This window comes from Phascolarctos cinereus, unplaced genomic scaffold (assembly GCF_003287225.1).
Source record: "Phascolarctos cinereus isolate Bilbo 61053 unplaced genomic scaffold, phaCin_HiC Scaffold_1;HRSCAF=81, whole genome shotgun sequence".
Classification (NCBI taxonomy): Eukaryota; Metazoa; Chordata; class Mammalia; order Diprotodontia; family Phascolarctidae; genus Phascolarctos; species Phascolarctos cinereus.
In genome coordinates, this window is record NW_027555514.1 from 89,759,761 (window position 1) to 89,779,009 (window position 19,249).

Here is a 19,249-nt window from a genome sequence, read left to right on the forward strand (position 1 = left end):
AGAGCAAGCTCAGTGTATGGGAGGTTCCGAAGGAAAGTGTGGAAGAGAAGAGGTATTAGACTGACTACCATACTGAAGGTGTACAGAGCCCTTGTGCTGACCTCATTGTTGTATGCCTGTGAAAACTGGACAGTATAGCAGTGCCATGCCAGGAATTGCTTCCATTTGAATTGTCTTAGGAAATTGTCTTAGGATTTTGAATATCACCTCCCAGGGTAAGGTAACAGACACTGAGCTCATTTCTTGAACTAAATTGCGAAGTATTCAAACTGTACTTCACAGAACACAACTCCTATAGGCTTGGCCATGTTGTTTGAATGGAAAATGTACGCATACCAAAAAGACTTAATTTTATGGAGAACTTACAGGGCAAGTGTTCACATGGTGGTAAGAAGGAGCAATGCAAGGACACTCTCAAGGTCTCTCTTAAGAACTTTGGAATTGGTTGTGTGACATGGGAGACACTGGCACTCGGCAGGGTGTGCCCACATCAGAGAAGGTGTTGTGCTCTCTGAGCAAAGCAGAGTTGAAGTAGCTCAAAGGGAACGTAAGATGTGCAAATTTAAAAAATCTAACCCAAATGTTCCCATGGAGTATTTGTACCCAACCTGTGATAGAACATTCTGAGCTTATGTTGCTCTGATCAGCTGCAGTCAGACACCCTGTAACTTGACTCTAGCATAGTGATGTCATTTGGGTCCTCTTTGAGAACAAAGGACAACAGCCAACCATAGATTCCTATAGTCATTGACTACTGTGCCTTGTGTGCCTAACCTATTCTATTGATCCATCACCCCTTTTCTTAGCTAGTACCAAGTAGTTTTGATGATTGCTGCTTTATAATACAGTTTTAGATCTGGCATGACTAGGCTACCTGCAAGTGATAACTTTGATCACTTATTTAGCTTCACAATTCTTGTCCCTTCCATAATTATGAAAACTGACTTCTTGTCATGTGAATTTTGTTTAAAGGACATATGACCTTTTAGTTAACATATCCATTTGGAATTTATTGTGCTATATGATGTGAAGAGTAGACAGTAGGTACTTAAAAATACTAAAGTGTAACTCCTGAGATATGCATTCTTCGATTCTTAGTCTTGGAACAGTGTGTTGATGTATTTTGCTAGGCTTCCTGTTGTTTCAAAGAAGAGCTTCTACTTAGTCTTTTATTGGGTAAGGATTGAATAGTAGCTAGTGACAGATACCCCAAAAAAGATCAGTAAAACTTGTTTTTAAAATTAATAGAAAAAAAGGAGTTGTATTTATTTTGTATACTTCAACTTTACATTCCATTCTAGAGTTTTGTTGACAACTTTAAAACCTACCTTTCTGAAGTTCCCAAACACTGATTTGATGAGGACATGATACATGGTGATCTATTAGTATTTTTTTTAAAGGTTTGAAGTTGTATAATGTTGTTTTTGAAGTAATTCTAATTTTTGGACCACTACAAATGTTAGGACTTGGCCCTCAAAAAAACGACTAATTTTGGAATTATCTAAGGTGCTAAATAACTCTCCCAAATACACTCTACTTAATTTTCTGGAAACAACATATGTTTAATGGGCTTAAAAGTAGAGAATAATTGAATGTTTTTGAATTTGGGTACCAGAAAGGGTAGCCATCTCCTGCAAAACTGAAAGTTAGTTGCTTCTAACTTAATGTGAAATCTAATGAGTTGTGTTTTGGACATAGTAAAGTTGAGTTGCCTGTAGGACGTGGAAGCAGATATGTTCTGTAGACAGTTGATAGTGATTATTGTATATCTCAAAGAGGACATGACATCTGGAAGATGATGTCATGACTTGCAGGTGAATTGAATTTAAGTGAGGGAGGGCTGTGCAAATTTACCAGCCTCACTGTCTCCTCTGGAGCCATCTGGGTCCAGTGGCAAGATACAGATCAGGATGACTGGAGAGATGGCCTTCTCATAGATCAGAACATGGGAGATGTAATTCCCTTCCGCCTGTAGTGATACATCTCAGGAGAAAGATGAGTGCTGAACATGTGGATTTGGGAATTACATTCATAAAGATACTTAAACCAATGATGAGCTGATGAGCTCATCTAGAAAGAGAAAATAGAGAAGTGAGGCTTGCTCTGGTTGTTGTTGTGGTTCAGTTGTATCTGACTTGTGACCTGTGGTCCAAATCATGCCGGCACTGTCCATGGAGTTTTCTGGGCAGAGATACTGGAATGGTTTTCCATTTGTTTCTCCAGTGGAGTAAGGCAAACAGAAGTTCTTACCCATCCGGATTTGAACTCGTGTCTTCCTGACTCCAGGCCCAGCAGTCTATCCACCGAGCCATGTATCTGCCCCTAGAATACCTGGTTGAAGTGAGTGTAAGGTGAAGAAGTAGGGGCAGTGAGGCAAGAAGGTTTGTTTTGGAAGAGTTTATATTTTACTCGATTCCTTCTGCCTTTACTGTTTTCCTTGGAGTATAATCTTACATACAAGCTGGATAATGTTATTCATTATAATTAGCTAATAAATAAATCACATTATCAGTGTATCATATTAAAATTAATAGTGAAACAACAAAATCTATGTAGTGCATCTAAAGTGATGGTCATCTCTCTCTCTTTTTTTTAAACTTTGGGAAAACTCATAACACAATAGAAAATGCCAAGATCAACTAAGCATACAATTTAAAGCCTAAAAAAATCAACAAATTAGCAACTCTAAAAAAAAGAAGTTTAAAAAAATTTTTTTTTCAAAATAAAAAATGCAAACACCACCCCCACCCCCTCCCCAAAGAAAAAGAAAAAAGAACTACTGAGACCAGAAAGCTTTTTTGGGTTTTAATGTAGAACAGAGGAGATATGTAGGATGTTACTTTGAGGGGAAGATTATATTAAGTGAAGGATTATGAAAGTCTGGGTATATTTCGGTAGCAGCATGTTAGGAGCTAGCAGTTACTGAAAGAGAGACAGAAGATTTGGAGTAGGGAAGAATGTTTGGGCAAAAGAACACAAGAAGGGCCCCCCTCTACTTTTTACTTAGATATAAAAGGTGAGGGATAATTAGGCATTTGAGGCATACAATTGCGAAAAAGCTTCGAACAAATGACCTTTGCCTCATAAAATTGAGACAAGACCCTCAGAGTAAGAAGAACAGGATATGTATTTTTAAAATTAAGTTTAATTTTCAGTTACAAATTCTCTCCTATTTCTTACTCCTTTATTCATTGATAAAGCTTGTTTTGGGGAGATTTTAATGTTTTTGTAAATATTCAATTCTTTTGCATTTGCTGTTTTTCTGGGGGTGTAATCTTACAAGCTAGATAATGCTTATTAGTCTTTTAAAAAGTAGCTCTTTTTGTTTGCCTTGGTATTTTTATTTTTGTATTTTTGATTGTTAAAAATGTTTTAAAACATTTTACGGTTGCTAATTTTTTTCCTAGGCTTTTAAATTGCATTCTTAGTTCATCTTGGTATTTTCTATTGTGTTTTTCCCAATGTTACTTTTGAAGCAATACATGTATTTTGCTGTCTCATTGCTATTAATTTTAATATAATACAGTGCTTTTGTGATGTATTTATTGACCCATTTATCTATTTATTCATTCATCCACTTATTTATTCATTTGTTTATTTATTTAACTGGCAATTGGGGTTAAGTGACTTGCCCAGGGTCACACAGCTAGTAAGAGTCAAGTGTTTGGTTTGAGGCCAAAGTTGAACTCAGGTCCTCCTAACTCCAGGGACTGTGCTCTATCTACTGTGCCACCTAGCTGCCCCCTGACCTACTTTATTTAGGCTTCACTTAATATCTTTTTGTGCCTGAATTTTTGCTTACGTTTTCTTTATTCACAGCTATTTTCTGTATTACCTCATCTACTTTAAAGGATACATCATAATTTTGAAGAATCATGATATAGTACGAGGAATATTATATTTGAAGTCAAGAATACCTAGGTTTGAATTTTATTTTGCCACTCTGCCACTTATTTCCCGTGTGACCTTGGTGGAGTCATTTAGCCTCTGTTGGTTTCATTTCCTCATTTGCAAAATGAGAAGAATTGAGCTAAATTAGCTCTAGCTCTAATTCTGTGATCCTATAATGTTTTTTAAAGTAAGTTTTTAAAAAATTTAACACCATAGTTATTCCCAGTACCCCTTCCCATTTCCCTTCCAGAGAACCATCTTATGTGACAGTGTGTTTAAAGAGGAAAAGAATATGCATTGTTTAACACTTGTGGTCCTCCCACTTCCACTAAGGAATTGATTAGGAGTATCCTCTCACATCTGTTCATTCTGAATCATTTTTGATCTTTCTAATTTTATTACATTCAATTTTGATTATTTTTGCAGCTATGATCCTTCCATTTATATGATTGTAGTTATTGTATATATTGTTTTCTTGAATCGGCTTACTTCACAGTGCATCAGATCTTTGCATGATTCTCTGTATTTATGACATATATAATTTCTTAGAACAGAGTAATATTCTGTTACATTCATGTTCCCCACTTTGTTTAGCCATTCTTCAATCAGTGGTTATCTACTTGATTTTCTAATTTTTTGCTATCTCAAAAAGTGCTGCTACAAGTATTTTAGTGTATATGGGGACTTAATTTTTATTGATATGTTAATACATTAATGTTGATCTTGGAAGCAAAGGGGTATGCCTATCAAATGGGTGAATTGTTGAACAAACTAAAGTGTAGGCATAACGAAATATTATAGAGCAGCAAAAAGTGATGACTGTGAGGAATTCAGAGATACATTGAAAGGTTTCAGTGAGTTGTTGCAAAGTGAAATAAACACCTGTAAGGACTGTGTGGGGTGGTGATGATGGGGAGGGGTGAGGCATATAAGGGGTAAATGTAATATGAATGGAAATATTAAAATAGAAGTAGAACTCTGAGGAACTAGAATAACTAACTTTCTATCACACTATGAAATACAAATTTCTCCTTGAAGCAGAGAGAGTATGCATGCTGATGGAACAGAAGGTGGCATAAACTTTTAAGGGTGGTTACTGTATCTGAATTTAGGGGGTAGAGGGGAGGGCCATTGAGAGGACTAGTGTTCGATATTGCATGTAGCAGTGATGGTTTTAGCCACAAAATTACTAATACTGTAAAGTTTAAAAAGTAAATAAAATTGAATACCTTAAAGTATTGTCTAGTGAAGGACATGTGTCTGAGTGTGTAGATTTGTGCACACTCAAGTGCAGTGCCATATCTAATTCTCAAAATTGTCCTACTTGTCTCTATTCTTTTCTGGACTTCGTTTGAATTCCATTTTTTTTTATTTAAACAAGCATATTTTAATGACATTTTTCAGAATTCTTGTTAAATCTTTTCCTTCCAGTCTCTGCCCTTAATTTAAAGAAAAAAAAAATACATAAGGGGGAGGGAATCCTTTAACAAATAAGCATAGTCAACAGTAATAGTAGCTAGCATTTATTTAACACTTTAATAAAGTGCTTTACAAATATCTTAATTTATCCTCAAAACAACCCTGACAGACACTATTATTATATCCATTTTTAGAGGTGAGGAAACTGGGGTAAGCAGAAATTAAATGACTTGACTAGGGTCACACATCTATTAAGTGTCTGAAGCTTGCTTTAAACTCAGATATTCTTGACTCTAAGTTCAGTTATCTACTCACTGAGCTACCTAATTGAATACAGTTTACATCTTTTTTTTAACTTTTCTATCTGGTAGTTGGTGGTATGTATCTTCACCAGGCCTCTGGGAATTGTTCATTGATGAATCAGAGTTTTTAGTTGTGTTTTCTTTACAGCATTGTTGTCCTTGTATAAACTTTTCTCTTGGTTCTGCTTACTTCATTCTATATCTCCGATTTTTCTATTTTATTATTTCTCAAGGCATAATAATATTCCATTACATTCATCATAGTACAGTTGCATAGCCATTACACTGTTGTAGAAAAGACCATTTAAGGCAACTCCCTGGATTCCCCTACCCTCCCCATCCTTTTGTTCCCCCTTCAGGATTTTGAAGTTAGTTTTGCCTGCAGTTTTTGTCTTGGTGTTATCCTCCCTGTTAACTCACATCCTACCTTTCGCTTATTTTTCAATTGTTAGATATATTCGTATACCTAATTTCCTGAGTGTATTTAACTCTCCCTTGACTATTTAAGACTGAGGTTAATTAGATATGTACTTTCTGTCAACTGTTTTCCTCCATGTTTGTACACTCTTCTCATGTACTCCAAATAGAAAAATATAAAGTTCCTTTTTCCCCCCTTTCGTGTTCTGCACTAATATTCCCTTTTCCTCATTTTTCTCTCTCCTTCATAGCTTCAGAACAGAACCAGTTTTAGAGCAGCTGTTTTTCAAATTATTATGTATGTTATTTTGACTTTTTCAAAGTTAAGGGATTTAGGCTACGGTAATTATACTAACAATTTTACTTTTATATCATTTTGAAATCTTCTATTTCATATTTAAGATAAAGCTTATTATATTAGCGCTTATTACGTTAGAGTTGATTACAGTTAACTCCAGATGTTTTTGCTGCATGGAACTATTCATAGAATTTTTCAAGGTATAAAAGCATTCTGCTCTGGAAAAGAGTCTTGGGGGAACACAATTTATTTAAACTGCACTATTAAAACAGGCAGCTAATCAGCTTCTGAGAGGTAATTTGGGTCTAATTTTTGAGAAATTTTCCTCTGTATTAGTATGTTTCACATACTTTTAACTTCTAGGCACAATGCAAGTAATTATAATGTTAGTGTTATAGTTTAATGAGGTTTCTTCGTTTCCTTTTTAGGCCTCGAAATAGAGGAAAAACTACAGTGGAGGATGATGATAGCATGGATGGGTTGGAGGCAGCAGAAACAGAAAACACCGTTGAAATAGGTAATGAATTAAGAATCCTATTAAATGTCCTTTTTACTAGCACAGGTTTTGAAATTTAAGGACTAATACATAGTGGTAGTGGTATCAGTTGTTAGGTTTTATTTTTTAAAGATATCTGTAAATTCATCACATTGAGATCAATCATAATTCTCCAAGCCTTGGTAAGGTAGTGCCATTAATTTTTGTATACTCATGAATTAATGTTAATGTGTCCTTTCCCCTTCCCCTTTCACCACCTTTCTTCATAATTTCCAGTTCTCTTAGGGATAAGACTCTGAATTTAACTAGGCCTGTTTTAATACTGCTGTGGTCACACTAGGCTTGAAGCCTTTCTTCATTACTGCCAGCTAGGGTCACTTCTGTATCATAGTGAGATAACAGAGTAGAACATGTGGTGAAGGTTTTAGATTATAGAAAAAAAGACTATTGTGTTGCTTTGGTAAGCATATCTAAAATTTCCATTTCTCAAGGCCTCAAACAAAAATTCATTAGAAAGAAAATACTTATTATGATTTTATGATAAATGAGCAATTCAATTTATTGCTTACTTTATGCCTTGAGGTACTGTAATTGTACAGGGTGAGAATACAAAGGAAAAAGGAAATATTTGCTTTCACAGAACTTTTTTTCTACTGGATCAAAACAACATGCACACAAATAAATAGAAATATGTACAAAGTAACTTGTAATAGATAGTAATGATTAGGGGTTATTAGTAAGGGCCTTTTATAGTCAAGTGGCACTTGGCCTCTGTTATAAATGAATCTAGGGTCCAGTGGAGCTAGGGTCCAGGAGTTTGAGAAATAGTAAGAAAGCATTTCTGGTGTGAGTAGTAAACTGTAATGATCTGAAGATGGGAGACAACATTATGTAAGGGGGAACCTTAAATTATTATATGAATGGGAATATAGTGAAATCAGGCTGTCATTTAAAGTTTTTTGGCTGTAGCTGCAGCTTATATATCCAAATGGAAACATTGAGTTTTATCCTGGGTATAATAGGCAGCTGCTAAATCATCTTGAGCAGGAGAATAATATGGTTAGCCTATGTCTGGTATTAGCCCCCCCCCCCCCAACAAACAAACAAACCAAAGCAAAAGCTGAGGGCTACTGGATAATTGTCATTCAAAGCTTAAAGACACAGGGGAAGTGGAATAATGGTAGCAAAGGGAATATCTCAAAGTGGAAATTGGGAATAAAGCTTATTTTTCATCTTGGGTCATTTTGTCAAGGAGCATGAGAGAAGGAATATCAGGTTTTTGTGATAAGAAGCTAGAATGTAGCATGAAATGGAGAGGATTAATAAAAGGACAATTTTGTTAACAGTCTACGTTGTTCCTAGATTTCTCTTGGTTAAATAGGCTTCGAAATATCTTATACATTTTGATAATTGTTTTAAGTGGGAATTCTGGTGTGTTTTGGTAATACTTTGCAGTGCTGATGATTTATGTGGATTTTATATCTTGTGACTTTGCTGAATTTATTGTTTCTATAAATTTTTTACTTGACTCTTAGGTTTCTTGCTTAGGGCTTTTAATCTTGGTTTTCTTTTTTGCTGTAGTTACTGCCTCATTTTCTTTTTCTTGTCTAACTGCTAGTGAGAGCACTAACTAGCATTAGCTCTAACGGGCACTATATTAAATAATAGAATTGCTAATGGCAATCCTTGCTTTGCCCCTGATCCTGTTGGAAAGGATTCATACTTTTTTCCCTCTTATATGGGATGTTTGCTCTTTGTTTTGGATACAGTTTACTGTATTAATGACGGTCATTTTTTCATATTGTCTTTTTGTTAAAAATCAGAAATGGGGGGCAGCTAGGTGGCGCAGTGGATAGAGCACCGGCCCTGAAATCAGGAGGACCTTGGGTTCAAATCCGGCCTCAGACCAAACACTTGACACTTACTAGCTGTGTGACCCTGGGCAAGTCACTTAACCCCAATTGCCTAAAAGCAAACAAAACAAAACAAAACATAAAATCAGAAATGGGTATTGTATTTTTTCAGTTCTTTTCACAATATGTTGATATAATCACATGCTTTTAATTATCTCTTTCTAATATTGTCACTCATTTTGATAGTTTTTTTGTGGTTTAGTGTTTGCCTCCCCAATGATTTCCAACTCTTCTTTGAAAGGATATATTCAGATGTATAGTTGTGGGGCAGCTGTATGCTCTTAGGAAGGTTTGGCTCTTTTCATTCTTTAATCCTCATATTTTTTTTTATAACAGTTTCTAGTGCCTTCATATATTTCTATATTTTCATTGGTCACCAGTCTCAAATATAAGTTGATTTAAGTTGAATATAGAGGAGTAAAACACTAAAGTGAATTGTAAACATTTTTTTGCTTGGGAAGAGCATAGAAAATTCAGGTTGGGAACTATTGGTATTGAATATGGCTGGTATTCCCAAATTTGATGTGTTTAGTTCTACTGAACTACCTGTTTCTCCTTCCCTGTATCCTCCCTTTTCTCTCTCCTAGTCTCTCTGGCTACTTTTTTCTGTCTCTTTTCTCTTCTCTCTCCTCCCCCTCTTTCTTTCCTTTCTGGGCCTCCACACTTGTTTTTCTCTTCTTGAGAGGATGATTGACTAGATAAGAGTGAGGTATATGTACTTAGGAAGGTGATTGAAAAACAAAGGATATGTAGGATTTTTTTTTCCCTCAAAAAGAGCCTTGTGCCGGGAATTCTCTTAAATTTCTGCTCATCTCCTTGTTTACTTTAATTTAATTTAGATATTGGTCTCTGGGTTAAGTTAGTGAGATGACATTTATATCCACTCAAAATAATTCCTTGGAATGATCATTGGTTGAGCAATACAATGTCTACTTTATTCATGGCAAACTGTGGTTTAGAAGTGATCTCTCATTAAAAAAAAATGAGATAGCATAATCTTTTTTAATCAATTTGTTAGATTATTCTCTAGATTCAACTGTTAATAATCCATTCTTTACACATGTACTAATGCCAGAGTAATTTTTCTAATGGGTTGCTCCCAACACAAAACTCTTTGCTAAAAAAACTGTTCATGGTTTCTCCATTGTTTACTGAATGAAGTATAAACGATATTCCTCAGCAGTCTAGTTTTAATTTGCTTTTGAGCCTTATCTCTCTTTTTTTTAAATGTAAATTTATTTATTTTTAGTTTTCAACATTTACTCCCACAAGTTTTTGAATTCCAAATTTTCACCCCATCTCCCCCTCCCCCCACCCTAAGATGGCATGCATTCTGAATATCCCTTCCCCTAGTCTGTCCTGTCTTCTATCTCTCTCCCCTTCTCTTATCCCCTTCCCCTTCTATTTTCCTGTAGGGCAGGATAGACTTCTGTACCCCATTTCCTGTATTTCTTATTTCCCAGTAGCATGTGAAAACATTTTTTAAAACATATGTTTTTAAAACTTTAGGTTTCAAATTTTCTCTCTTCCTCCCCACCCACCCTCATTGAAAAGGCAAGCAACTCAATATAGGTTGTATACGTGCAGTTGTGCAAAGCACATCCATAGTAGACATGTTGTAAAAAACTAACTTTATTTCCCTTAATCTTATCCTGCCCTCCCATTTATTCTATTCTTTCTTTTGACCCTGTCCCTCCTCAGAAGTATTTACTTCTGATTACCCCTTTCCCAATCTGCCCTCCTCTCTATCATCCCCCTGCTCTCTTTCCCTTCTCCCCCTATTTTCCTGTAGGGTAAGACAGATTTCCATACCCAATTGAATGTGTATGTTATTCCCTCCTTAAGCCAAATCCTATGAGAATAAGATTCACTCATTCCCTCTTACCTTCCCCGGTTTTCCCCTCCACTGTAAGAGACTTTTCTTTTCTGTTTTTTTTTGAGATAATTTACCCTATTCTACCTCTCCCTTTCTTCTTCTCCTAGTATAATCCTCTCTCATCCCTTAATTTTATTCTCCAGATATGACCCCTTAATCTTCAACTCACCCTGTGCCCTCTATCTATCTACATATAATTTTTTTCCTCCAACTACCCTAATACTGACAAAGGTCTCATGAGTTATAAATATCATCTTTCCATGTAGGAATGTAAACAGTTCAATCTTAATAAGTCTCTTATGATTTCTCTTTCCTGTTTACCTCTTCATGTTCCACTTGAGTCCTGTATTTGAAAGTCAAATTTTCTATTCAGCTCTGGTCTTTTCATCAAGAATGCTTGAAAGTCCTCTATTTCACTGAATGACCATTTTTTCCCCTGAAGGATTATACTCAGTTTTGCTGGTAGGTGATTTCTTGGTTGTAATCTTATATCCTTTGCCCTCCGGAATATTATAGTCCAAGCCCTGCGGTCCTTTAATGTAGAAGCTGCTAAATCTTGTTGTTATCCTGATTGTGTTTCCACAGTACTTGAATTATTTCCTTCTGGCATCTTGTAATATTTTCTCCTTGGCCTGGGAACTCTGGAATTTGGCTACAATATTCCTAGGAGTTTTCCTTTGGTAATCTCTTTCAGGAGGAGATCTGTGGATTCTTTCAATTTCTATTTTGCCCTCTGGTTCTAATATATCAGGGCAGTTTTCCTTGATAATTTCTTGAAAGATGATGTCTAGGCTCTTTTTTTGATCATGGCTTTCAGATAGTCCAATAATTTTAAAATTTTCTCTCCTGGATCTATTTTCCAGGTCAGTTGTTTTTCCAATGAGATATTTCACATTGTTTTCTAATTTTTCATTCTTTTGGATTTGTTCTACTGTGTTTGATTTCTCATAAAGTCACTATCTTCCAATTGCTCTGTTCTAATTTTTAAGGAAGTATTTTCTTCAGTAAGCTTTTGGACTTGCTTTTGCATTTGGCCAATTTTGCTTTTTAGGGCATTCTTCTCCTCATTGGCTTTTTGGACCTCTTTTGCCATTTGGGTTAGGCTATTTTTTAAGGTGTTATTTTCTTCAGTATTTTTTTGGGTCTCCTTTAGCAAGCTGTTGACTTGTTTTTCATGATTTTCTTGCATCACTTTCATTTCTCTTCCCAGTTTTTCCTCTACTTCTCTTACTTGCTTCTCAAAATCCCTTTTGAGCTCTTCCAAAGCCTGGGACTGATTCATATTTTTCTTGGAGGCTTTGGATGTAGGAGCTTTGACTGTGTTGTCTTCTTCTGGTTGTAATTTTTGATCTTCTTTTTACCAAAGTAAGATTTAGTCTGACTCTTTTGTGGTTTGCTCATGATCCCAGCCAATTACTTGAGTTTTAAACTCTTTGTTAAGGTAAGAGTCTGCTTCCAATGTGGAGAATGTACTGTCCAAGCTTCAGGGGTTTATAGCTGTTTTCAGAGATACTTGTAGGGACCTGTAAATTTTCAGTTCTTGCAAGGTGGTATGATAAGGGGTGAGGTGTTTTACTCCTTTCCTCCCTGTGGCCACAAGTATTCCTTTCTGTCCTGTAACTGTGAGGAAGGGTTCCTGTCCACAGCCACTACAAGCTCTACCAAGCCAGGGTTCCTCCTCACTCCAGCACCGCCGCCCAGAACTGTGACCCAGATCCAAGCATGGGCAAAGCAAGAGATTCCTGCCTCAGCACTGGCAAAGAGATCCCTGCAATCCCTCTCTGATCAGCCACTGTATTCCCCCTCAGTCTATGGGCTGGAAGCTCGGGAAGCAGCTGCCTTCCCCAGGGCCATGCTCTTGGGGAATGGACCTGAAACCCCAACTTCCTGTCTTAGCACTGACAGAAACAGACTTTTCCCACTGACCTTCTAAGTTGTCTTTGGCATTCGTGGATTGAGGAGTCTGGAAACCTTCACAGCTGCCTGTGATTCAGTACTCTGAGGCCTGCTCCAGGTTTGCTGCAGCCTTAGTGCCCACGCTGCGCTGTGCTCCGAGCCTGGCGCGATACACCTTTCTGATCAATCGTCCAGGTTGTCTTGGGCTGCAATTTGTTTCACTCTGTCTTTTTGTGGGTTCTGCTGCTTTAGAATTTGTTTAGAGCCATTTTCTATGAGTATTTGGAGGGGTTTGGAGGAGAGCTCGAGCAAGTCACTGCTTTCATGCAGCCATCTTGGCTCCGCCTCCATCTTTTGAGCCTTATCTCAAGCTGCTTCCTTTCACAAGATCTGTTTTCCAGCCATACTAAATGACTTTCCTTCCTTTTTCTCTTGTATCCATCCAGCCCTGTGCCCTTGTTCATTCCCTGTACCGCGTGGCGTTTCCACTTAAAGCTCCTTCAAGGCCTAATTCAGGTTCAAACTATTCTGTGAAGCCCTTTCTTGCTGTCCCTTTAGCCTCTCTCCTGAAATTGATTTTACCTTCAAATTCCTTGTACCATGTTTGCTGAATCCATCCTTTTGTTTTTTATCTTGTTCACTTTTATGCCGTAGCTGTTTATAGGTGGATTATAAGCTCCTTGTGAACAAACTCCATATTTTACATAACTAGCTTAGTGGTTAATTGTTTGAATGAATGAAAGTTATGTAGTTTTTATTTTATCATCATTTGTACCATTAACATACAAGAAAGGCAAACCTGTAATTATTTTACTAAACCTAGAGAGACTACTTTCATGTGTCAGGGTAGGAGTTGCAAAGCAGTGCCAAGTAGACCAACTTCATTACCACTATAAAACTGAGTTGAGGATAGACTATCCTCGAATGTAAGTTTGGCGTTCATAAAATTGTCAAGCTTCATTATAGGCTGATTGGTTTACCAAGTAACCTTTTAAAGTTTTAAAAATTTCTTTTGTTGGAATTTGATTTTATTTATATGTGTGAAGTCATGTAAAAATATTTCCAGAAAATTCAAATAAAATAAAAAAGTACGCTTCCATTTGCATTCAGAGTTCTTATCAGTTCTCTCTCTGTGGAGAGGTAGAGGCAATTATGCATTTTTCATCATGTTGAGTTGTTTTTCAGTTGTCTCTGATTCTCCATGACCTCCTTTGGGGTTTTCTTAGCAAAGATACTGAAGTAGTTTGCTATTTTATTCTCCAGCTCATTTTACAGATGAGGAACTGAGGCACATGGGGTTAAGCAACTAGTTAGTAAGAGTCTGAGGCTCAATTTAAACTCAGGTCCTCCTGAATCCAGGACTGGTGCTCTATCCATTTTCATCCACGATTCTTTCTAATTGTCTTCAGACATTTTCTCGATCAATGTAGCTAAGTCTTTTACATTTGATCATCTATGACAATATTGCTGTTACTTGGTACAGTGTTTTCCAGCTCATTTCACTTTGTATGAGTTCAGTTTTTTCTGAATCTGTCCTCTTCATTTCTTATATATAACACAGTAGTATTCCATAATAATCACATTCCACAACTTTAGCCTTTCCCTAATTGATGGCCATCTCCTTGATTTTGAATTCTTTGCCATCATAAAAATACTAGCTATGAACATTTTTGTACAGCTAAGTCCTTTTACATTTTCTTTGATCCTTTTGGGGTTATAGACCTAGTAGTGGTGTTACTGGGTCAAAGGTTTTGTGCACAGTTTTATAGTTCTTTGGACATACAACTCTACTAGCAGTGCATTAGTGTCTCCTTTTTTCCACATCCGCTCCACCATTTTTTATTTTCCTTTTCTAATAAGTGTGAGGTGGTAGAGCATTTTTTCATGTGACTTTTGATACCTTTGATTTGTTCTTCTTAATAATGCTTCTTAATATCCTTTGATCATTTTTCAGCTGGGGAATTTTGCTATGTAATCTTAAACATTACAGGGCACATGATTGTTATTTTCAAGAGTTTATGTGGCAGTCATGTGTAAGAAAGAGAATGGTCTAAAAGTGGGTGAAGATGATTTGAAACAAATAGGGAATACTTTATCATTAAGAATCTTACCACGCAGAGACTGTATGGTAATTTTGAGATTAATCATAGACTTTTTTTCATTTAGAAATAGGAGAGAAATTTCAGAGAGATTTCATTTTGCTCCAGAGCTTACATTTAATCATCTCTGAGGAAATGGCCTGTACTATATTTGAACTCTTCCAGAAGTCAGGCTGTCCAAAAAGATGCCAAATAGCTGAGGTTGCATTAAATCCTTTTTACTAAAACAAGTTTTTTGTTGACATCTTGTTTTTTTACATCATCCTATTCTTTCTCAGGTCTGTCTTCCCAGAGAGCCTTCCCATGTAACATAGTATTATAAAGGGACAAGAACATTAACATAACTAATCACTACGTGTATATATAAAAAGTATGGAGCACCTCCCACTTTCATGAAAGGGTTGGTGGGAGGTGTCTTCTTATATCTCTTCATTACATTCACGTTTGATCTTTACAGTTTTACTACATTCACTTGTGATTTTTTTTGTGATGGTTTGTTCTTTTTACATTGTTGTAATTGTGCATATTGTTTTCTTGGCTCTGCTTTTTCTTTACTTTTCATTACTTGATGAAGATCATTACATGCTTCTCTATATTTGTTACATTATCATTTCTTACAACACAATAATACTTCAGTACATTCATACACCATAATTTATTTAGCCTTTCCTTAGTTGATGAGCATGTATTTCATTTCCAAATCTTGACTATAACAAAAAGTGCTGCTATAAATATTTTGGAGTATATGGGAAATTTTCTTCTTGTTGATGGATTTCTTGGAGTAAAAGCCCAGGAAAAAAGTCTCTGATTTAAAGGGTAAAGGTCACTTTGGACTACAGCCTCTCCAGAATTGACTATTGCAATTTATTGTTATCTTTGCCCAATACGCAGGGTGAGAGGTGAAACCTGAGGGTTGTTTAGATGTGCATTTCTTTTATTACTGCAGATATTAAACTTTTTTTCACTTAGTGTGAATTGTGGCTCTTTTGAGAGCAGTTTGTTCCTATTCCTTGACCAGTTAGCAATTGAGGAATGTCTCCAGTATATGTGTATGTCTTCAATACAAACCCTTCACAGATTTGGTATCCAAGATTGTTCCCTCCTTATCCTAGGTACATGAAGCTTTTCAGTTTCATGTAATCAGTATTAATCTTTTGTAAGTGCCTTTTATCTCTTATTTGGTTAAGAGTTCATATCCTACCCACAACTATGAGACGTATGTGTTCTTCTTATACTTTTTAAAAATAATGTGGTCTTTAATATTAAGATCACATATCTATTTAGAATATAGTATAATGTGTTAGTCTAAGCATAATTATTGGTATCAGATTGCTTTCTAGTTTTTCCAGCAATATATCCAGAATGGTATACATATACAATATACATACTGCACATAACTCCTAAGAACTTTATCATTATTAGGGCAGTTAGGAGTCTACATAGATAGGGTTGTAGTAAGGATCAAATGAGATAATAATTGTAAATGGCATAAGCACATAGTAATTGCTATATAAGTTAATCATTCTTAATTTTATTGTTATTATAGACGAAGGGAGAATAGTGACTATCTGATGACCTATTCATGGAGGACAAATGGCTCTTTCTTGGTGGAAGGGCATTGGAAGAAGATCAGAATGGTCACTGTAAGGTATTCCTTTGAGAATCAAAGAAGTATAAAAGGATTGCTGTAGCACAGTTGATATCAGATGACATAGATTTGTAGTGGACCCAGTTGTCATGATTTTGTACTTTTATTCATTGGTGGATACATTTGGGAGGAAAAGATAAAGGATGGGAATATTCAGTCCAGGCCTGGGGCTTGTGAAGGCATTCATAGTGGTAGGACAGAGAAATGAATGACTTAAGTTTAGTGAGGATAGTGTTCATTTATACCTACCTGGTTAATTATAGGGTCGCTCAGTTAGGTGGTTCAGTGGATAGGGTGCTTGACCTGGAGTCAGAAAGACTCATATTCCTGAGTTCAAATTTGGCCGCAAACACTTACACGCTTTGTGATGCTGTGCAAGTCATTTAACTCCATTTGCTTCAGTTTCTTCATCTGTGAAATGACCTCGGGAAGGAAATAGCAAACCACTCTAGTGGTTTCTTTGCCAACAAAACCTCAAATGGGGTCACAGAAAATCAGACACAACTGAAATGACCAAACAACAGCAGTTTGTAGAAAGGGTACCAATGTATGTTTCCTGGGAATTTAGGGCCACCTAATGACTGAAAAACAACAATCATAGGTCAGGACAAAAGAGAAAGGGAAGTATAGATTCGAAAAACTAGGGAAAAGTAGAGTGTCTTAAGGTTGTGATTAGGATCAAGAATAGGTTTAAGTATGAAATAGCAATAGATAAATATCTTGAGAGAAGAATTTCAGAATTATGCTTTTGTGAGCTTGAACAGTTAATAGAAATGATGAAATCATTCTTGTTCATGGTAGAGTGAAGATGTGAGTGGAGGAGACCAGGATATTTAAGAAGATATTGACACGTATATTGAAATCCTCAAATATGGAGGGGTAAGGGGTTTTTGATGAAAAGAGATAGTGAGTTCTAATACTGAATTCCATGATTAGATGTGATTACCATCAGATGGTGGGGACAGTAGATGAAAGCAAGCAGCATCTGGGCCAGATTATAGGGGTAAATGTATGCAACCCTAAAAAGAGGAAAGATTGTTGAATCATAGGTATTAGATGAAGAATGATGAGGAGTTGTCCTGCTTTGCCCTTATAGGTGCTGTTTGATTTAAGTTCTGACTCTTTTGTGGTATTATTGGATGCAAGTTATTTGTTGGCCTTCCTAAGCAAGGAAGGAAAGAAGATCCTGATGATCCTGGTTCTCCCCCCCCCAAAAAAAAAAAAAAGATAGCCTGCGGGGTAAGAGGGAATAGTAGTACAAAACATTCTTGAGACTTTTGGTGGCTGTGCATATAGTATGGATTAATATTTAGTTATTTTGTCATTTAGACCAAGAACATCATGAGAATTATTCTTCCTGCCAATCATTTTTTATTGTATTAACATTTTAAAGTTTAGTGATTGTTTATGTCTCCAAACTCTGTCAACCTCCTTAATTGTTTTAGTAAACGAAATAATGGCAAATAAAAATATCTACTATTTTTGATAGATGTCTGGGCTTTCCATTATTAATATTTGATATTTCACACTTAGCAACAAACATGAAATTAGAAACAGAATTTGGAAGTTGAAGAACAGAAGCATTTCTTTTGCTCTAATGACTTTAAGTAAAGAAATGAGTTGTTAAAGTTTTCTTAAAATTTATTATTTATTAATTTTAATAATTTTCTTTTCTTTTCTTTTTTTTAAATTTTGAGTTCCAAATTTTCTCTTTCCAATCCTTCCTTCGTGTACTGAGAGGGCAAACAAAGTGATATCAATTATACATGTGAAATCCTGCAAAACATTTCCATGTTATTCATATGCTGCCCCTTCCTACCCCGCCCCCCCCCCCAAAAGCAAGAAAATTATATTTCACTTTGCACTTAGAGTTTCATTAGTTCTCTTGTTGGAGGTGGATGGCCTTTTTTCATCATGAGTCCTTTGAAATTGTCTTGGTTCATGGTGGTGATGAGTGTAGCCAAGTCTTTCACAATTGATCGATCATCATTACAATATTGCTTTGCATCAATTCATATTCATGTTTCTCATGTTTGTTTTTATTTTCCTGGAAGCCTCTCCCTTCTCCTAACTCCTCCCCCCTCCATCATTTTTTATAGCATAATAGGACTCCATCACAATCATATGCCATGACTTTTTAAGCCATTCTTCAATTGATGAGCATCCCTTTAATCTCCCAGTTCTTTGCCCCAGCAAAAATAGGTACTATAAATGTTTTTGTACATGCAGGTCCTTTTTCTTTTATCTCTTTGGGGTACATACGTAGTAGGAGTATTGCAGGTCCAGTGGGTGGGCACAGTTTTATAGCCCTTTGGGCACAGTCAGATTGTTCTCTCGTTCTCTTGTTCTCGTTCTCTCTCTCTCTCTCTCTCTCTCTCTCTCTCTCTCTCTCTCTCTCTCTCTCTCTCTCTCTCCCCCTCCCCCTCTCTCCCCCCCTGTCTCTGTGAGGGCAACTGGGGTTAAGTGACTCACCCAGGGTCACACAGCTAGTGAGTGTTAGTGTGTCTGAGGCCGGATTTCAACTCAGGTCCTCCTGACTCCAGGGTCAGTGCTCTATCAACTGTGCTGCCCAGCTGCCCCCAGATCGTTCTCCAGTGTGGTTTACTACTCTACCAACAGTTTATTAGTGTAGCTATTTCCCCTCATCCCTTCCAACATTTGTAATTTCTGTTATAATTTTGTTGTTCAGGCATTTCTGGCATGTCTGACTCTTCATGACTCCATTTGGGGCTTTCTTGGCAAAAATACTGGAATGGTTTGCCATTTCCTTCTCCAGCTCATTTTATAGACGAGGAAACGGAGGCAAACAGAGTCTTGCCCGTGGTCACACAGCCAGTAAGTATCTTAGATCAGATTTGAACTCATGAAGATTAATCTTCCTGGATTCGGGCCTGGTACTCCATATAATGCAGCACCTAGCTGTGTTTCTATAACCAGTAAGGATTTAGAATGTTTTTTCATACAACTATAGATAACTTTGATTTCTTCTGAAAA

At 36.4% G+C, this 19,249-nt stretch overlaps 1 protein-coding gene across 2 annotated transcripts in view; it reads left to right on the top strand.

Moving 5' to 3' along the window:
- Positions 1-19,249, top strand: part of KMT2C (lysine methyltransferase 2C) — a 306,292-nt gene that overhangs the window by 65,995 nt on the left and 221,048 nt on the right. For both annotated transcript variants that reach the window (XM_078152657.1, XM_078152656.1), the window contains exon 2: positions 6,756-6,844. In XM_078152657.1, the coding sequence (XP_078008783.1) occupies positions 6,756-6,844 (89 nt within the window). The remainder of the gene's footprint in view (positions 1-6,755; positions 6,845-19,249) is intronic.